The following is a 16,599-nucleotide window of genomic DNA, read 5'->3' as shown; positions in this document are numbered from 1 at the left end:
GCTGCCTTCTGGGTCACTTGATACAGGAGTTCATACAGGTTGTATATTCGTTGTTGATCCGTAGTGAAATAATTCACGAACAGGGAAATGTTGGAACCTGGGCGAGTTGCTTGCTGAGTCGTGTACTTAGAGAGATGATGTTAACGACGTTAAGGACATGATGGTGGCAACGAAGAAGGAGGGGATCTTTTTTTAAAACGGGGGCCACATTTTTCATTAATGTTTTACGTAGTGCTTTTGGTACCGAAAGACTTTCAAACTTCGTATACTTATCTATTTTGTGTTATTGAACAGAAAACTATTTTTGTATTCGAATTTATTTCATGTAAAAAATTGTCTTATTTCGATAATTTCAACCAATCACTGACGTCCATTCAGCCGATATATATTAAGTGCCGACTACATAAACAAACGATTCTTCGTTTTATTTGCTTTTTTCATTTTAAATTTGCTTTAACCCTAACCCTAACCCTAACCCTAACCCTAACTCTAACCCTAGGGTTAGGGTTAGGGTTAGAGTTAGGGTTAGGGTTAATTGTTTCAGAATCGTTTGTTTATGTAGTCGGCACTTAATGTATATCGGCTGAATGGACGTCAGTGATTGGTTGAAATTACAGAAATACGACAACTTTAACATGGAATAATTTATGGATTTCTTTTTTTTTAAAGAAGACTAAGAGAAAAAGATGTTTTATATGACACATTCTACCAGTGTTCCAAGTTTCAAAGTGTTTCGTTAATGAAAAATGTGGCCCCCGTTTTAAAAAAGATCCGAAGGAGGTTGCCGTAATACTGCTGAACGAAGTTGGTAAGTCTCAATTCCTGAAGCCTTCGTACCGTTTCTCCATAGCACTAATGTCCTGGTGAAATCTTTTACCATGTTCGTCAGACACTCCTCCAAGATTATCTGCGAAGAAAGCCAGATGGCAGTCCAGGAAGTGAACTTTCAGTGACATGCGACAACCCATTTTTGAGTAACATTTCAGAAGATTCTTGATGTCATCCTTGTAGTCCATTGCCTTCTTGCTGCTCAAGAAATTCTCACAGATCCAATTGAAAGCATTCCATGCAGGCAGTTCCAGTTCATCCAGTGTTGTCTTGAAGTTGACATCTTTGAGTACTTCTCTAAGTTGGGGTCCGACAAAGATACCCTCTTTCAACTTCGCCTGCGTGATTTTGGGAAACTTTTCTACAATATACTCAAATCCTCTGGCATTTCTCTTCGCTAGTGTCTTTACAAACTGTTTCATCAGTCCAAGTTTTATGTTCAAATGAGGCAATAGGACATTACATGGATCTACAAGAGGTGTATTCTTGACGCTAGATAGTCCTGGCTGGTATGATGTTCTTGTCTGCTAGTTTGATTCTGAATAATATCTGTCAGTTGCCCGACTATCCCATAGACACAAGAAACAACAGTATTTTCTGAAACTTGACTGCATTCCCATTAACATTCTAATGACTTTTAAATCTCCACATATTTTCCATGTGTATCTTTCATAGGCAATGGCATGAAGTAAAAGTTCTATATTCTCATATAATTCATGAAAATGAACGGAGTGTGCAATAGGAATGGAGGGCTTCAAATTACCATTATGGAGAACTACAGCTTTTAAACTTCGTTTTGAAGTGTCAATAAACAAACGCCACTCTGTAGGTTCATGATTTTGTGATAATCATTTGAAAAGTCCATCGATGTTACTGTAAAAGAAAAACACGTTTGTAGAACCACATTTCTCTGCCGAAAATAAGTTATACGGACACCGTGCTCTAGCAGATACTTCTTCAGTCTTGATGCCAACAGTTCTGCTTTATCTTTTGAGAGGGATAGGTCTCTGACAAGGTCATTCATTTCAGCTCGGGAAAATTTCTGAGGTTCAAAGCTATCGTGACAGTCAGCATCATCGTCTGATGTTTCAATACTATCATCTGGTGGAACTGGAATTGGCAGACTTCCATTGTAAGGCACAGGTCTCGTTGTAGAATCCAATTTGGGATACACAATTTTGTGTTTATTTTTCATAGAAATTCTGTGACATTTACTTTGCAAAAATAAAATGGTCTTTCGGCTCCCTCCATATCATTGGAATGGCAAAAGGCATGGACTTATTATTATTATTGAACCAGTCACGTAAACCATTTGAGCAAGCTGAGCAGATAAAATGTGGTGCCCATAACTTGCCCTGATCTGCAAGAGGACAGTCAAAGTGTAGCTTATAAATCTTCTTGATCTCTGGTGTTATTGTACGTCTTTGAGCTTTCACAATAAATTGTCCAGATTTCTATACTCTCTATAGACGATTTCTATACTCTCTATAGATTTCTATACTCTCTATAGACGATTTCTATACTCTCTTGACATCGTTAACACTATAAAAGAAGTAAGGAAATAGATACAAACGGTTATACTTATATTGAATTTGAGATGATGAAATATTTCATCAGACCAATTCTGACTGGACAATTTGAGATGTTGAAATACCTATTTCATCAGACCTGATTGGTTAATTTAAGATGGTGAAATATTGCATCTGAAATATATGCAGCAATGAATAATGAAGTTTATTTTAAAGGTATGCTTCCATGATGTAAATGAAATACATGCATACATGACATTAATTGGAATTTCTATATAAAGCATGAGCTAAAACCAAAAAACTTTCTCATCTTGAAAACTGTACGTCTAATTGTATATTTGAAATCAGCATTAAAAACTACACTTGGTACACCTTGACATATGCTTGATGAAAAATACTTGTTCACCGGTGTTATTAGGCAGGTTATGTTACTAAAAAAACTGATGTGTGCCATTCAATTCGCCCATGACTGACGTAGAGACTTTGTTGACTGGTGTATCTGGCTGGCTGGCTGGCTGGTTGATTGGCTGGTTGATTGGCTGGTTGATTGGCTGGCTGGTTGACTGGTTGGCATAACTGTATAGCCTTCCTTGTTTGGATTGAAAAACTTCTTCCCATGCTATTTTTATTTGTGGTGGTGAAGTCGACGACACAGAAGATATAACTCATATCTATTGGGTTGTCCGGAAAGTTCGTGCCGATTTTTAAAGGGAAAAAAAAAAGGTCAATAAATACTTGCCATTACATTTTTAATCAACCAAATATGAACCATTTTGTTGCACAATGCGTCTCCATCTTTCCTTTAACTTGAAAATACCCTCTTCCCTGAACTGAGGTGGTTTCATGGCAAATAAGTCGAAAGGTAAGCTACTATAAATCGGCACAAACTTTCCAGACAACCCAATAAAAACAAAGCTGAGAGAGGTTTGCTATTATCGGTGACACGAACAGCATTTGAAACAGCAGAATCAGTAATTCCAAGGACATTCGTTAACGAACTACATTAAAAAAAATAATAAGATACTTTAATTAAAAATTGTCGGTGTTTTGAAATGGACTCTTCCTCTCTATATCTCTTGCCCAGAAAAGCACAGACACATAAAAATGATCGAAGTGCGTTGAGCTTCAATGCAATAAAATTACACGAATTTCGTGATTGTGTCGGTCAGTGAGTTTAGATTACTTTCATTTGTTATAAAGAACAAAACTAAGGAGGCCACATTTTTCATTAACGAAACACTTTGAAACTTGGAACACTGGTAGAATGTGTCATATAAAACATCTTTTTCTCTTAGTCTTCTTTAAAAAAACAGAAATCCCTAAGTTATCCCATGTTAAAGTTGTCGTATTTCTGTAATTTCAACCAATCACTGACGTCCATTCAGCCGATATACATTAAGTGCCGACTACATAAACAAACGATTCTGAAACAATTCTATCGGTGATAGGGTTAGGGTAAAACAGCAAATTTAAAAAGAAAAAAGCAAATAAAACGAAGAAAAAAAAAGAAAATGAAAAAAGCAAATAAAACGAAGCTATGGCTTAATCAGCCAAAGGAGTAAATATAAACAACTGAATACTTGTCAGTGATTGGTTGAAATTATCGAAATAAGACAATTTTTTACATGAAATAAATTCGAATACAAAATTATTTTTCTGTTCTATAACACAAAATAGATAAGTATACGAAGTTTGAAAGTCTTTCGGTACCAAAAACACTACGTAAAACATTAATGAAAAATGTGGCCCCCGTTTTAAAAAAGATCCTGTTAAGATCAAATATATGTATTTCTTATGTACTTTCATTTGTATGTTCTTTGAAAATTACACACACACACACATACACATGCTCATACACCAACGGTTCTCTGTACGAACAAATTGAATAACAACCGTTTTTTTTTTAAAGAAAATTTAACTCGCATAACCTGAAATGTGATGAACGAATATATATATTCAGTAAACGAAATTTAAACTACGAATGAATTACGCGCGCATATACGTGGCTGGGAAAACCATGTACGAATTTCCAGTAGCTTGCATGTTTTCATATTTTATTTTTTGTTAAACTTATCAATAGATCAACATAGGCAAAACAATGAAAAACGCGCGCACGCACCCAGGTATTTAATGTGTGTATGTATGCATGCATGTATGTATGTATGTTTGTATGTATGTATGTACGTACGTGTGTGTGTATTTACTATTGGTGAATTGACTGATATGACATTTATGCGGAGATTAGAGTGAGGCTTGGAACGGATTATGTTCGTATATAGAAACCCCACAGTATGAATGTTGGCATGTGTGTATGTGTGTTAAATAAAATGAGCCAACAAAACCAAAGCAATATGAAATTTATAGGACATTTATAAAAAGAAAGGTAGTCTTACAGCTGTTTCAGGGATATAAAAGATATCCCATCATCAGAGACGATATGAGAGAGAACTAGAAGGAAATAGCAGAGTTCAATATAAGAAGTTATTTTGGAAAGGGAGAGATATAGGAAGTATAAAGGGGAAATGTGAAAATAAAAATATATGTTGGATGTTAAAGCTGCTGTTCCGTTATCCAGGAAATGTGCTGTGTAGAATGGGTAAAAAGGCTTCTTGTCCATGGTATGTAAATTCCGATAGGAGTTCATATTTTGTTATTACAAATGGATAGTGTGATGGGCTATCAGGTTTTTGGGATCTGACGATACGCCACAACGCCAAATCCTTTTTGGACGGGAAACCTAATGTAATTCCATAAACCGGCTTAGAGTGTGCTTCTTCTTTCAGATTTATGTTTTCTACAAATGATATACTGTATATCTAATATATAAATCCCATTCTGTCTGTCTGTTTGTGCGTTTATAACTCGAGTATTGTTCATCCGATCGCACTGAAGTTTTAAGCATGGATACATGAGAGCACAGGGCATTCCGTAATCTAAAAAGATTTTCAAAATTGTCAGTTTCAAAGTGAGAATCGCTATTTTTGTAATGTTTGTCTGTCCTTCGGATTCTTTTATTCTTTTACTTGTTTCAGTCATTTGACTGTGGCCATGCTGGAGCATCGCCTTTAGTCGAGTAAATCGATGCCAGGACTTATTCTTTGGATGCCTAGTACTTATTCTATCGGTCTCTTTTGCCGAACCGCTAAGTTATGGGGACGTAAATACACCACCATCGGTTGTCAAGCGATGTTGGGGGACAAACACAGACACACACACACAGACATACATATATATATATATATATATATATATATATATATATATATATATATACATATATACGACAGGCTTCTTCAGTTTCCGTCTACCAAATCCACTCACAAGGCTTTGGTCGGCCCGAGGCTATAGTAGAAGACACTTGCCCAAGGTGCCACACAGTGGGAATGAACCCGGAACTATGTGGTTGGTAAGCAAGCTACTTTCCACACAGCCACTCCTGCGCCTTCCATTTTTATTTTTATTCGAAACTACTGTTACATATCCCCTTGTTCTTACCACTACGCCAGTGAAAATCGAAATAAAATACTTAAAGCAACAGTCGTTAAATACAAAAGCATTGTCATGGGCCAAATAAATTTCCAACTTCTTGCCTAATGCGAGCCCAGAGCAATCTCTTATCTCTTACAATATTTCAGTATTACCTCTCTATTGTAATATGAGATAATACTTTCAGTTCGAAAGAAGTCTGTCCTACATATATATATATATACATATATATATTCCTTATGCATTCCAAAACCGAGTTACTGATTTTGAAGACGCAATTGTCTTTGATAGGATTGAACTTAGAACGTAAATTACGCTCTAACGATTTTGTCAATCCACTGCCTTTTTTAATAATCTTTTCTACTATAGGCACAAGGCCTGGAATTTGAGGGCATGGAAATGGTCGATCACATTGACCCCAGTACTTGACTGGTACTTAATTTATTGACTCCGAAAGGATGAAAGGCAAAGTCGACCTCGACGGAATTTAAACTCAGAGCATGAAAACGGATGAAACGCCACTAAGCATTTCCCCCAGCATGCTTAACGATTCTGCCAGCTCCCCACCTTACTACCTATTTAAATAATAAATGGATCTAGGTCAGAATATTTTCCACCTTGAGCGTTTAGTTGTTTGGTCGACTAAACTATTTGGCTTATTGAACTGGTGTGTATGTGGCTAACTATCCCGAAGACATGTGTCCCCTTAATGTAATTCTCAGGCGGAATCAGCATGACGCAATTTGACAAAGCTGAACGATTGAATTAAAGGTACAATCCATCCGATTGCGATCTACCCAATTTCACTCCCAAAGTATGGCTATTACTGAAGCTAGTGAAAAAGATGATACTTGCCTAAGCTACCATGATGATGAATTGAAATTTGGACTTCATAACTATGAAGCAAGCTCCTGAGCCATTCAATCATATTGGGCCCACATTGATTTTTTTGCAGTGTTGTAATAATAGATTAAAGAAGCTAGCTAGAGGACTATACTTTATATTTGAATTGATTACTTTAAAAATAAAACTATAAAAATTGTCATATTTATATCCTGGCCTATAAAGTTCAGTTTTATCCACTAGCGTAGCTAGAGTGTGTGCCGCTTGGGGCGGCCCTTCCGTATTGCTGCCCCCAGACACCATAAAAAACATATTGCCTACAGCAGGATGAAAAGTGCCTCCCCTCCCCCAGTTACGTTAGTGATTCTATTAAAATTTTACTTAACTAGTTTTAGTATATTTGTAAACTAAACGTGCGAACAAATTGTTTGAGATCAAGTTTCTCAACCATTTAATATTCTATTGATAAAACAGACAGCTCAACCTGTCATTTTTGGATCAAGCTTGCCTTTCGTTGTGTGTCCTAATAAATAATAATAATAATAATAATAATAATAATAACTACCTGGACTGGAGAAAAATTCATGGAAAACAAAAATGTGTAAGCGTCTGTAAAGAGTGTACTGGTGCTATGAAAAATGTTTGTATATTATGACTGTCTGTCTTTACGTTCTGATTTCAAATTCTGCCAAGGTCAACTTTGCCTTTTGTCCTTTCGGAGTCGATAAATTAAGTACCAGTTGTGTACTGGGGTCGATCTAATCAACTGGCCCCCTCCCCACAAAAAATTCAGGCCTAGAAAAATATATTGTGACAGTTACAGAATACAGTAAGTAATGTAACACTAATGACTATATCAGCCAACCAAAATATCTGTTACACAAACGTAAGCGGAATTACTATTCAACCTTAAAATACATTGTACATATTCAAAGAGCCTTAATGTACAAATTGAAATGCAAATGAACGAAATAATAAATGGATTTATGAATGCAAGTTTGGTAATTGTGTTTACTTCCACCACGTGACACTTATTATTGCAAACATGTTTTAACTAACCTAAACTATACACACACACAAATACATTCATATATACATGTCTCGAGTTGTAGCTGTAATTCAAAGGGGCCAGCCTTGTCATATTCTGTGTGAGGCTGGACCTCCCTGAGAACTACGTTAATGTTATGCATGTCTGTGGAATACTCAGCTATTTATGAGTTAATTTTATCCTCGTGTGGTAATAAAAAGTGAAATTGACATCCAATATTTGCTGTGTGTATGTATCTGTATGAACTTTTCTTTGGGTTTATGTATCTACTGTCTCTCACTTTCTCTTTCACTTCCTTTGTGTCCTTATTCTCGCCTGCTTTTGATTTAACAATGTGTATATGTATCTATGTATCTACTTCTCTTGCAAAGTGATAAACATTTAAAAACACAAAACGAACACCGTCACCACTCACTGTCTCTTTCACTCTCACTTTTTTCTCTCTCTCTCTTACTTCCTCTCTGAAACATTTAAAAACACAAAACGAACGCCGTCACTACTCACCGTCTCTTTCACTCTTTCTCTCTTACTTTCTCTCTGAAACATTTAAAAAGACAAAACGAATGCCGTTACCACTCACTGTCTCTTTCACTCTCTCTCTTACTTCTTTCCTGTCCTCCTCTCTCTCGCTTTGTCACTTCTTTGAAGTAAGTGTGACGCACACAACAGGTATGTACAAAAACAAAAAGTTAGCATATTAATATCATTGATAATAATGACGATGATTTCTTTTATTGACTGCAAGGACCCAAGACATGGAAGACAATATCAAAGGACAGGATACAACATACAAAAACAAGTGGGGTTTACATTGATCAAAGGAGACACTACAACATTAAAGGATATAACATAAGATATGTAAATAGAAGTTAGAGAAATAAATAATGAACAGAATCTCCAATAGTGGGGCAGTCCACTTTGGGTAACTCGGGGTAAACTCCATGCAAAAGTCCCAGATTACTCTGCTACCCCCAAGGCATGGGAAGTGTCGTCTTCCAGTTTCTTTCCTCCTACTTAGTAAAGCGTGTTAACGATTCTGCCAGCTCACCGCCTTGATAATAATGATGATGATGATGATTTGATTATTATTATAAAATCTGAGAAGCACCATCAACACATTTATAGCCAATATGTGTCCTGGAGCCTCTTTTTTTTTCCCCATAAATTGGTGCGACAAATTATAGAGGGATGAGAGTTTGCATTGAGGCGAGTTTGCAGATCCTGCTGTTTTCACAGGAGAATTGATATATAACGGAGCCCATGCAACCAATGACAATCCAAGCTGAATTATCAAAACGATAGATGAACAATAATTGACAGAACTTGTAATGTTTCTTGCTTTTATCCACTGTACCAGTAGACGAAATTTCTTTGCTTTTCTCCTCTTGATAAAATGCATATTAAAAAGAGACTAAGTGGTTTGGCAAGCCCGTGAATAGTAGTTGTCATAAACTGCTTCAGACGACGCCTTCTTATCAACTATTTACAAACAATAAATCATTTTTTTTAACATGCCCACTTCCTAACATTGAAAATCTTGTGTGTTCTATTTCTCACAAAAATCTCAGCAAACTGGATTTCAAAGCAAGATACTTCCAGATTTTTACAATGACGACAAAAGATACAGTATATTGCAAAGCGATTGATGCTTATTCTAGTTTACAAGGGTAACCTTTAATGTGAAAAAATATGATGGTGTAGCGAGACATGAGGTAATTTCTTAATAAACATCAAGGTAGTTAGATTTGGTACTTAGTTGCAAATCTAAAATATCCAATGAGTTGTGTAGTGGTTGTGAAGTGAGGTAGAAACCCCATAACTGTATGAATGCTGTTTTCTGATCAACATTAATTCAGCAACATTTTGTCATCTGGACGAACAACTGACGTGTTTACACGCACAAGAACATACTTTCCAAAGTGAATATAATAACTGTTTAATTTCCCATCTTGTTACAATGGCTTGTATAATTACAGGCGCTTATTTCAACAATGCAATATCATTGACAAAACTATTGAAGAGCACAATTTATTTTACATTATTTACATTTGACGGATATTCATCCTCATCTTGTTTGTTGTTAACACGTTTCGGTTGATATACCCTCCAACCTTTATCAGGTGTTTTGGGGAAATTTGGAACTTGGGTTCTCATTCTGAAAGTATTTTTTGATGTTATTATTATTATTATTATTATTATTCAGGTCACTGCCTGGAATCAAACTCGGGATCTTGGGGTTAGTAGCCCGCCCTCTAAACCACTACGCCATATGCCAGTAGTGGTTAAGAGCGTGAGCTACTAACCCCAAGATTCTGAGTTTGATTCCAGGCAGTGAGACCTGAATAATAATAATAATAATAATAATAATGATAACAACTACTGTCCAACTTAGCTTGCTTCAAGCAGTGTTTTTTTGTTTCAAAGAATGCCTTGGGCTTGTCAGCAAGAGCAGGATGTGTTGTCCTCAAGTGGTGTTCCAAGCGTGAGGGTCGCATTCCATCATTGCTCAAAGTTTTGTAACATATCACACACTAGAGGACTTCTGTGTCATCCTTTTGAAGGGTCACAAATCCAAATCAAATATATTCGTCAAGATACTTTCATTTCTTTGCACTCATTGCAAATTATTTGATGTGCAGTGGACAACACAAATATGTGCAGTGGACAACACAAATATGTGAACAAAAGATAAGGCATGTGTGAGGTAATGTCAAGGCCCAAGCTAGAACGCTTAGAGTAAAATGTTCTGAAAAAGATTAAAACAATAATATTTGGAATAAAAGTTAAATTAAAAGAAAAATTATATGAAAAATTTGTACAATAGGCGCAGGAGTGGCTGTGTGGTAAGTAGCTTGCTTACCAACCACATGGTTCTGGGTTCAGTCCTACTGCGTGGCACCTTGGGCAAGTGTCTTCTACAATAGCCTCAGGCTGACCAAAGCCTTGTGAGTGGATTTGGTAGATGGAAACTGAAAGAAGCCCGTCGTATATATGTATATGTATATATATATATGTGTGTTTGTGTTTGTCCCCCTAACATCGCTTGACAACTGATGCTGGTGTGTTTACGTCCTCGTAACTTAGTGGTTCAGCAAAAGAGACCGATAGAATAAGTACTAGGCTTACAAAGAGTATGTCCTGGGGTCGATTTGCTCGACTAAAGGCGGTGCTCCAGCATGGCCGCAGTCAAATGACTGAAACAAGTAAAAGAGTAATGAAATATTGTGTTTATTTGCACAAAAATATAAAAAAGTTTCTTTAAAAAAAGAAAAGATTTTGCATAGATTTTAGTTTTACCTAGTACTTTCTGTAATATTTAAATCTGAATTTTAGTTTAACATTTGGCTTTATATTACTTTTTTCTTACAAAAAATTTACTATATTTTTAACATAAACATTTAATATTAAAAATTTTGATTTTGTTAAAAATTTTGCATTTTTCCAATGTGTTTTAATATTTTTGAGACTTTATTAAACTCAACCTATTACATACTCTTTGGTTTATTTCCTATTTTTAAATATATCATACTTTTCATCTTGCTAAAATTTTTAAATAATTTTCAATTTTTTAAATTCAGTTAATATTTCTTGGTATGTTACTATAATGATTTGATAATATTTCAGCATGTCTCTTGATTTTTAAGAATCACATTATTTTATATATATGAAAACTGTGGATTAAACTTGTTTATAATCTATTAATTGAAAAAGATGCTTGTCTTTACATGATAATAATATCTAAGCTTTATACCAGTGATTCTTAACCTGAGTCTTGTAACAAAAAAAAAAAATTACAAAATAAAGGCAAATGTTAAAGCTACAATTCAGAATTAGTGAGGGTTTTCAGGGGTATGAAGCGGGGGGTCAATAAGTACAGAAAATGGTAAGCAGCGCTAAGGTAGTAGAATAAGAAAAGTAAAAGGCGATACTTTTGCATTTTTTCATAAACTTCTCATATAATTAGAAAAATTCCTGCTTTTTCTCATGGGCTCACACCCCCGTTGGAAATTACTGACGCACCCCCACCCACTGCCAGGTTAAGAACCACTGACTTAGAAGATACCATATTGAAAGAAATATTCCTTCCATGAATCCCAACGAATGTACAACTTCGGATGCTGTCTACTATCAGCTCATTGACTGAATTGGCAGATAGGATCATAGAAACCACTTCACCATATCGTTTATAGCCATGTTTAACCAAATATACTAGTACCATCTCATTCACTACATACTTAGATGATACTTAGACAACCAAGTAGAAACCTTGAGACTTCAGGGCAGGCTCTCACAACAGAACAGCATCAGAAGCAACAGAGGAAGTAGTTCTTTCCATGGCTGTAGAAGGATGTGTTTGTAGCTAAGAATGCAGCTACACTCACCCAATTCCCATAGTTAAAAGAAATGATAGCACTGGTATCATTGGGAATTTAGTAATCCTACTGATCACTGCGTCAGCCCTTGTACATATGCTACAGACATATCCTTGTCCAAATAAGGGAAGCATTCCCGAAATTAGTGGGAACAACTCTATCCAAAGTTGTTTCAGATAATGCCTATTTTATGTGAATGATAAGACCAGCACACCAAATCAGAAGTGTTCGTCTTAGTGAACACTTAAAAGCTTGTCTATCTCAGGCTGTCAACCATATCTCCATAACTACTAACGGCAAAAACCCCATCTTGGACTCTGGTGGGTCTTCAGATGGATTCTCATCACATGGTTGCTTAAATTCGTCACTAGAGTTGATTTCTTTGTCACCTCAGTCTGTTAATGGATATTAAGTATTATTATTTACTCAGCTACCAATTTTACTGTAAAAGGGGTTACCTTACATAACGCTTCTGCTAGTCTGATGTTAATGAGGACATCTTCAACAAGGTATAACACACTTCTTCACAATCACTCAGATATTGCAAGTCCAGCATATAACAACAGCAAAGTATTTAACATGGCAAAATACCAGGATTACCAGTGTCAGCTAAACCATATCATCTTGTTCCAGATTGGATGAAGACTGCCAAGTCAGAATTTGATCATATGCTTAAACTAGGAATAAAACCTTCCAAGAGGGATTTATTACCATTACTATTATATTTGGTTAAAAATCTGCCAGGTGACTAGCATCCTAGTAACGATCATTGTACACTGAACGCTAGCACCCTCCATATTATTATGATATTCCATTTGCAGGATTTTTCTTCCTCCACAAATGGTGCATTTTTTTTAAAGATAAGGCTATCAAGGCACACAACCAGATCTTAGTGGAATCAGATGATATCCACAAGAAAGTAATCAAAAAGCCTTTTGGCCTCTATGAATTTTTGTGGATGCTCTCTGCTTTCTGCACAGACATTTCAAAGACTGGTTGATTATGTCATCCAAAGTTACTTTTTATCTATGCATACCTCAATAATCTATTTGTCTCTACAGCAAAGGATATACAAAAAATGCCTGTTTATTCCTCAAGCGATTAATGATGCAAGGCATAGTCATATATCTCAGTAAGTGCCTTTTTAGTGCATCATTTTTGTCCTTCTTTGACTAAATGGTGAACAAAGATAGAATCTGTCTACTGGCGGAACGCTGTCTAATGATATATATACAAGATTCTCCTACACCCACGACACTGCATAAAGTGAGGGAATTTCTCAGCTTTGTCAGTGTGTTACAGATCTTTTAAGATAAGGAAGATAAGATGTTGAGGTGTTTATACTTTATGCAGGGACGTCAGCACTGTAAGTAAAGTGGAATGACTTTGTCTGCTCTTCCTGCAGGCTTACATTGTCACAGTCCAAGCCAGTTGTTATTTGGAGTTACTACTACCCTCCTAAATGGATCCAAGAACCACATCTCACTCATGTTCAATTTTTTGTTTAGTTTCAAAGGCTACATGCTTTTCCTTTCAACCAACCACTTTACAGAGTGTACTAGAAGCATTTTATCATAGAACCACCACCTGAGAGGTTTTGCCAGGTCTTTGACAAAACTAAAGAATCTTTCAGCTGACAATTCATTTGGAATTTACTTTTGACTTTTACGAATTTTATCACCACTAGATTAGTAATATTGCTCTGTAAGGACATTTTAAAAACATTACTGACTGTCTTAAAAATAGATGAACATCACACTATCTATAAACTGAGTCATTATAACATTATGCAATGACTATGTCATTTACATCTGTGGTGTAATAAGCAAGTTTAAAAAGAAATAAACATGTTTAAATATGAATCTAAAGCATAATGGTTACAAACTATTTATAATTTAGTGTTAAGTTCAAAACATTATACAACTCTGGTTCATTCATCTGTGAGGTTGAACACCACTCTTTTTTATGGATGAAAGATTAAAAGGGTCATTCAGATAAGAATGTTGTTTTAACATATAAATTTACAATGACAAAATTATCTCACTCATTTCAGCATGAACAAAATATTAACAACAGTACATTTTAAGACATTTCTGTAAGACTAAAGAAAGTGTCTTCAGTTTCCATTTCTTCTGTTAAATGTGAAGTAAAATAATGTCTCTCAACAAAGCATAGTAATATGTCTTTTAGAACATACAATAAATAACTTGAGTAAATGTTGAATCCTTGATCGTATAACTCAGTGTTGTAACCTTACAACTGCTGTATTTTGGGACATTGACAGAGAATCTAAACTCAAGCTGCATGCACATCATCTACGTATTATTCTATTAAATTAGTATCTTTTTACACAACATGATGCTCTACATCCACTGCTATATATCACAACTCTTTGAGCCAAGGCAAGCATTTTCCTCCTGGTTAAAGAGGAATCTGGAGTTAGCATTCATCTTCATGTTCTTTTTTTCAGTTTCCATTGAAACAGAATAGGTGGGATATCTGTTGCGCATAATGTATCTCGGTATATCAGGAATGAGATACCTGGCATTAAATCTCTAACAGATATTCTCCAGTCTCTGGCCCATAAGCATGCTGTCTCCTCTCCCTTTTTTTCTATTGCTACTTTAATGTCTAGTGTTCTTTGGAGCTGGTTGGTCTCATACTTCCTCCACTCAAGCACTTCCTGATTCACTCATTTTTCCACCCCAACAACCATGCTCAGTCCTTTCTCCAGAATTTCAGATCTCTAGAATCTTCTCCCAGCTAACAACCCTCCAGCAGGTGTTGACTGGCATCTGTTTAAACAGAGCTTTAATGGCATCAGGCTCAATGGTCTCAGGAGTCCTGCAAGATTTATGGTCAGTGTGCTTTCCTCCAGACTAAAAATAAAAAACATGGCTGACTTATTTGAACTTGAGCTGAAAGTTTATACTGGATGTTAATGTCTTACTTTCTTTCTGAGCTACCAAAAGCAACATGCACGAGTAGTCAAAAATTTTGATTTGTCTCTTGTATTCTATCCAAATTTATATTCCATATATGCTCACTGTAAGCATTATAGTCTTTTAGATCAGATCATGGCTGTGTAATGATATAGCCTACAAATGCTAAGATGGCTTTAACCATTCACAAAATAGCTTGTTATAAAGTAATGTAATGTTGCTTATAATAGTAAAGTAGTAAACAAGGAACTTTAATTGATTATTGAGAATTATAGATTGATTAGTATTTCAGCTGCGTCTAATTAATGGAGTAGTTTCATCTTCCAAATGTTAACAATGAAATCAAAGGGTTTTTGCTGGTTACAGAAACAAAGTAATCTACAATATTCCGAGCATGATCTAATATGCATGCCCTGAGATCACAATTATTATCATGCTATTTCCAGACATTTGTGTTGAGTTTCTATGAAATGAAGTGAGACATCTATCATTGTCAGGAACATCATATAACATTAGGGAGGCACTTGTGATTGAGTGAGACTGAGAAATAAATGGAAAGAAGTAGAGAAGTCATATGTCATGAGATAATACAGCTGTCATAAGCAACCAGTGATCTGCAGGGAGTTCTGAATGGCATGCCAAATGAAAAAAAATTACCTTCAGTGTTTTTGACTAGTGCAGCCAGCCATGTTTCATAAGGCCAGCTTCTCATTACAGCTTGTCCAAGTCAGTGATACAGGCTTGATATAAGCAATAATTTTATGTATTATTGACCTACCAATTTTTGCCAACACAGAAAGAAAGGACAGTTATATAATATGTTTGGTCAGTGAGTTCACTGTAACTTCTATACCAATAAATTTTTATGACTATTGTAAACAGCCTCACAGTTTTGCATTACAATAAAAATATTTCCCATATTTGTTTTAATAAATTTATTTATTTAATGAATCTTTGAAAAGGATGGTCATGGTTAAAAAAAATATTAAAAAAATTTTGGCAGATGTAAGTCCATTGATAGTGTTTTCTTTAATGAATTGTAGCAATGTTAATGGGAATTTAGAGAAATGTGTTCATGAGTTGACCAAATGAATAAATTTTCAAATATCTGCATCATCAAACTGACCAGATTCCATTGGTTGTTCTTCATTTTGATTTTCTTCTAAAAAATAATGAAGAAAAGAACATTAAATTAAGAAATATTGACAGATTAGCTTTCTCTTGGTTCAATGTTTGAGATTTATAAAAGAAGATAATATGGTAACATTCATGCATTCCTTAACCCTTTAGCATTTAAACAGGCCAAATCCAACCAAAACATTCTACCTGTTCTATGTTCAAATTGGCCAGATCTGGCTTTTCATACCTATTCTACAATGTCATTCTAAAAATATACAATCACACTATTGAAATCTTGAAGCTAATACATGATTAATTCAAAACAATGTGAATAAATAAATATTACATTTGACAAAGTATTCTGAATGTTGAAGGATTAGGGGAATTAGTTGTCAAATGTTTACAATAGAAAACTGGGGCTTGTAATGGGG

General features: G+C 35.3%; 1 protein-coding gene across 2 annotated transcripts in view; it reads right to left on the bottom strand.

Moving 5' to 3' along the window:
- Positions 1-15,969: 15,969 nt before the first annotated feature.
- LOC106867579 (methylosome subunit pICln) overlaps positions 15,970-16,599 on the bottom strand; it is a 10,444-nt gene continuing 9,814 nt past the window's right edge. For both annotated transcript variants that reach the window (XM_014912491.2, XM_014912490.2), the window contains exon 6: positions 15,970-16,211. In XM_014912491.2, the coding sequence (XP_014767977.1) occupies positions 16,150-16,211 (62 nt within the window). In that variant the 3' untranslated portion in view covers positions 15,970-16,149. The remainder of the gene's footprint in view (positions 16,212-16,599) is intronic.

Source organism: Octopus bimaculoides, chromosome 1 (assembly GCF_001194135.2).
Source record: "Octopus bimaculoides isolate UCB-OBI-ISO-001 chromosome 1, ASM119413v2, whole genome shotgun sequence".
In the NCBI taxonomy this organism is placed as follows: Eukaryota; Metazoa; Mollusca; class Cephalopoda; order Octopoda; family Octopodidae; genus Octopus; species Octopus bimaculoides.
Note: the sequence above shows the minus strand (reverse complement) of the source record. Positions and strands in the feature narration are given on the sequence as shown.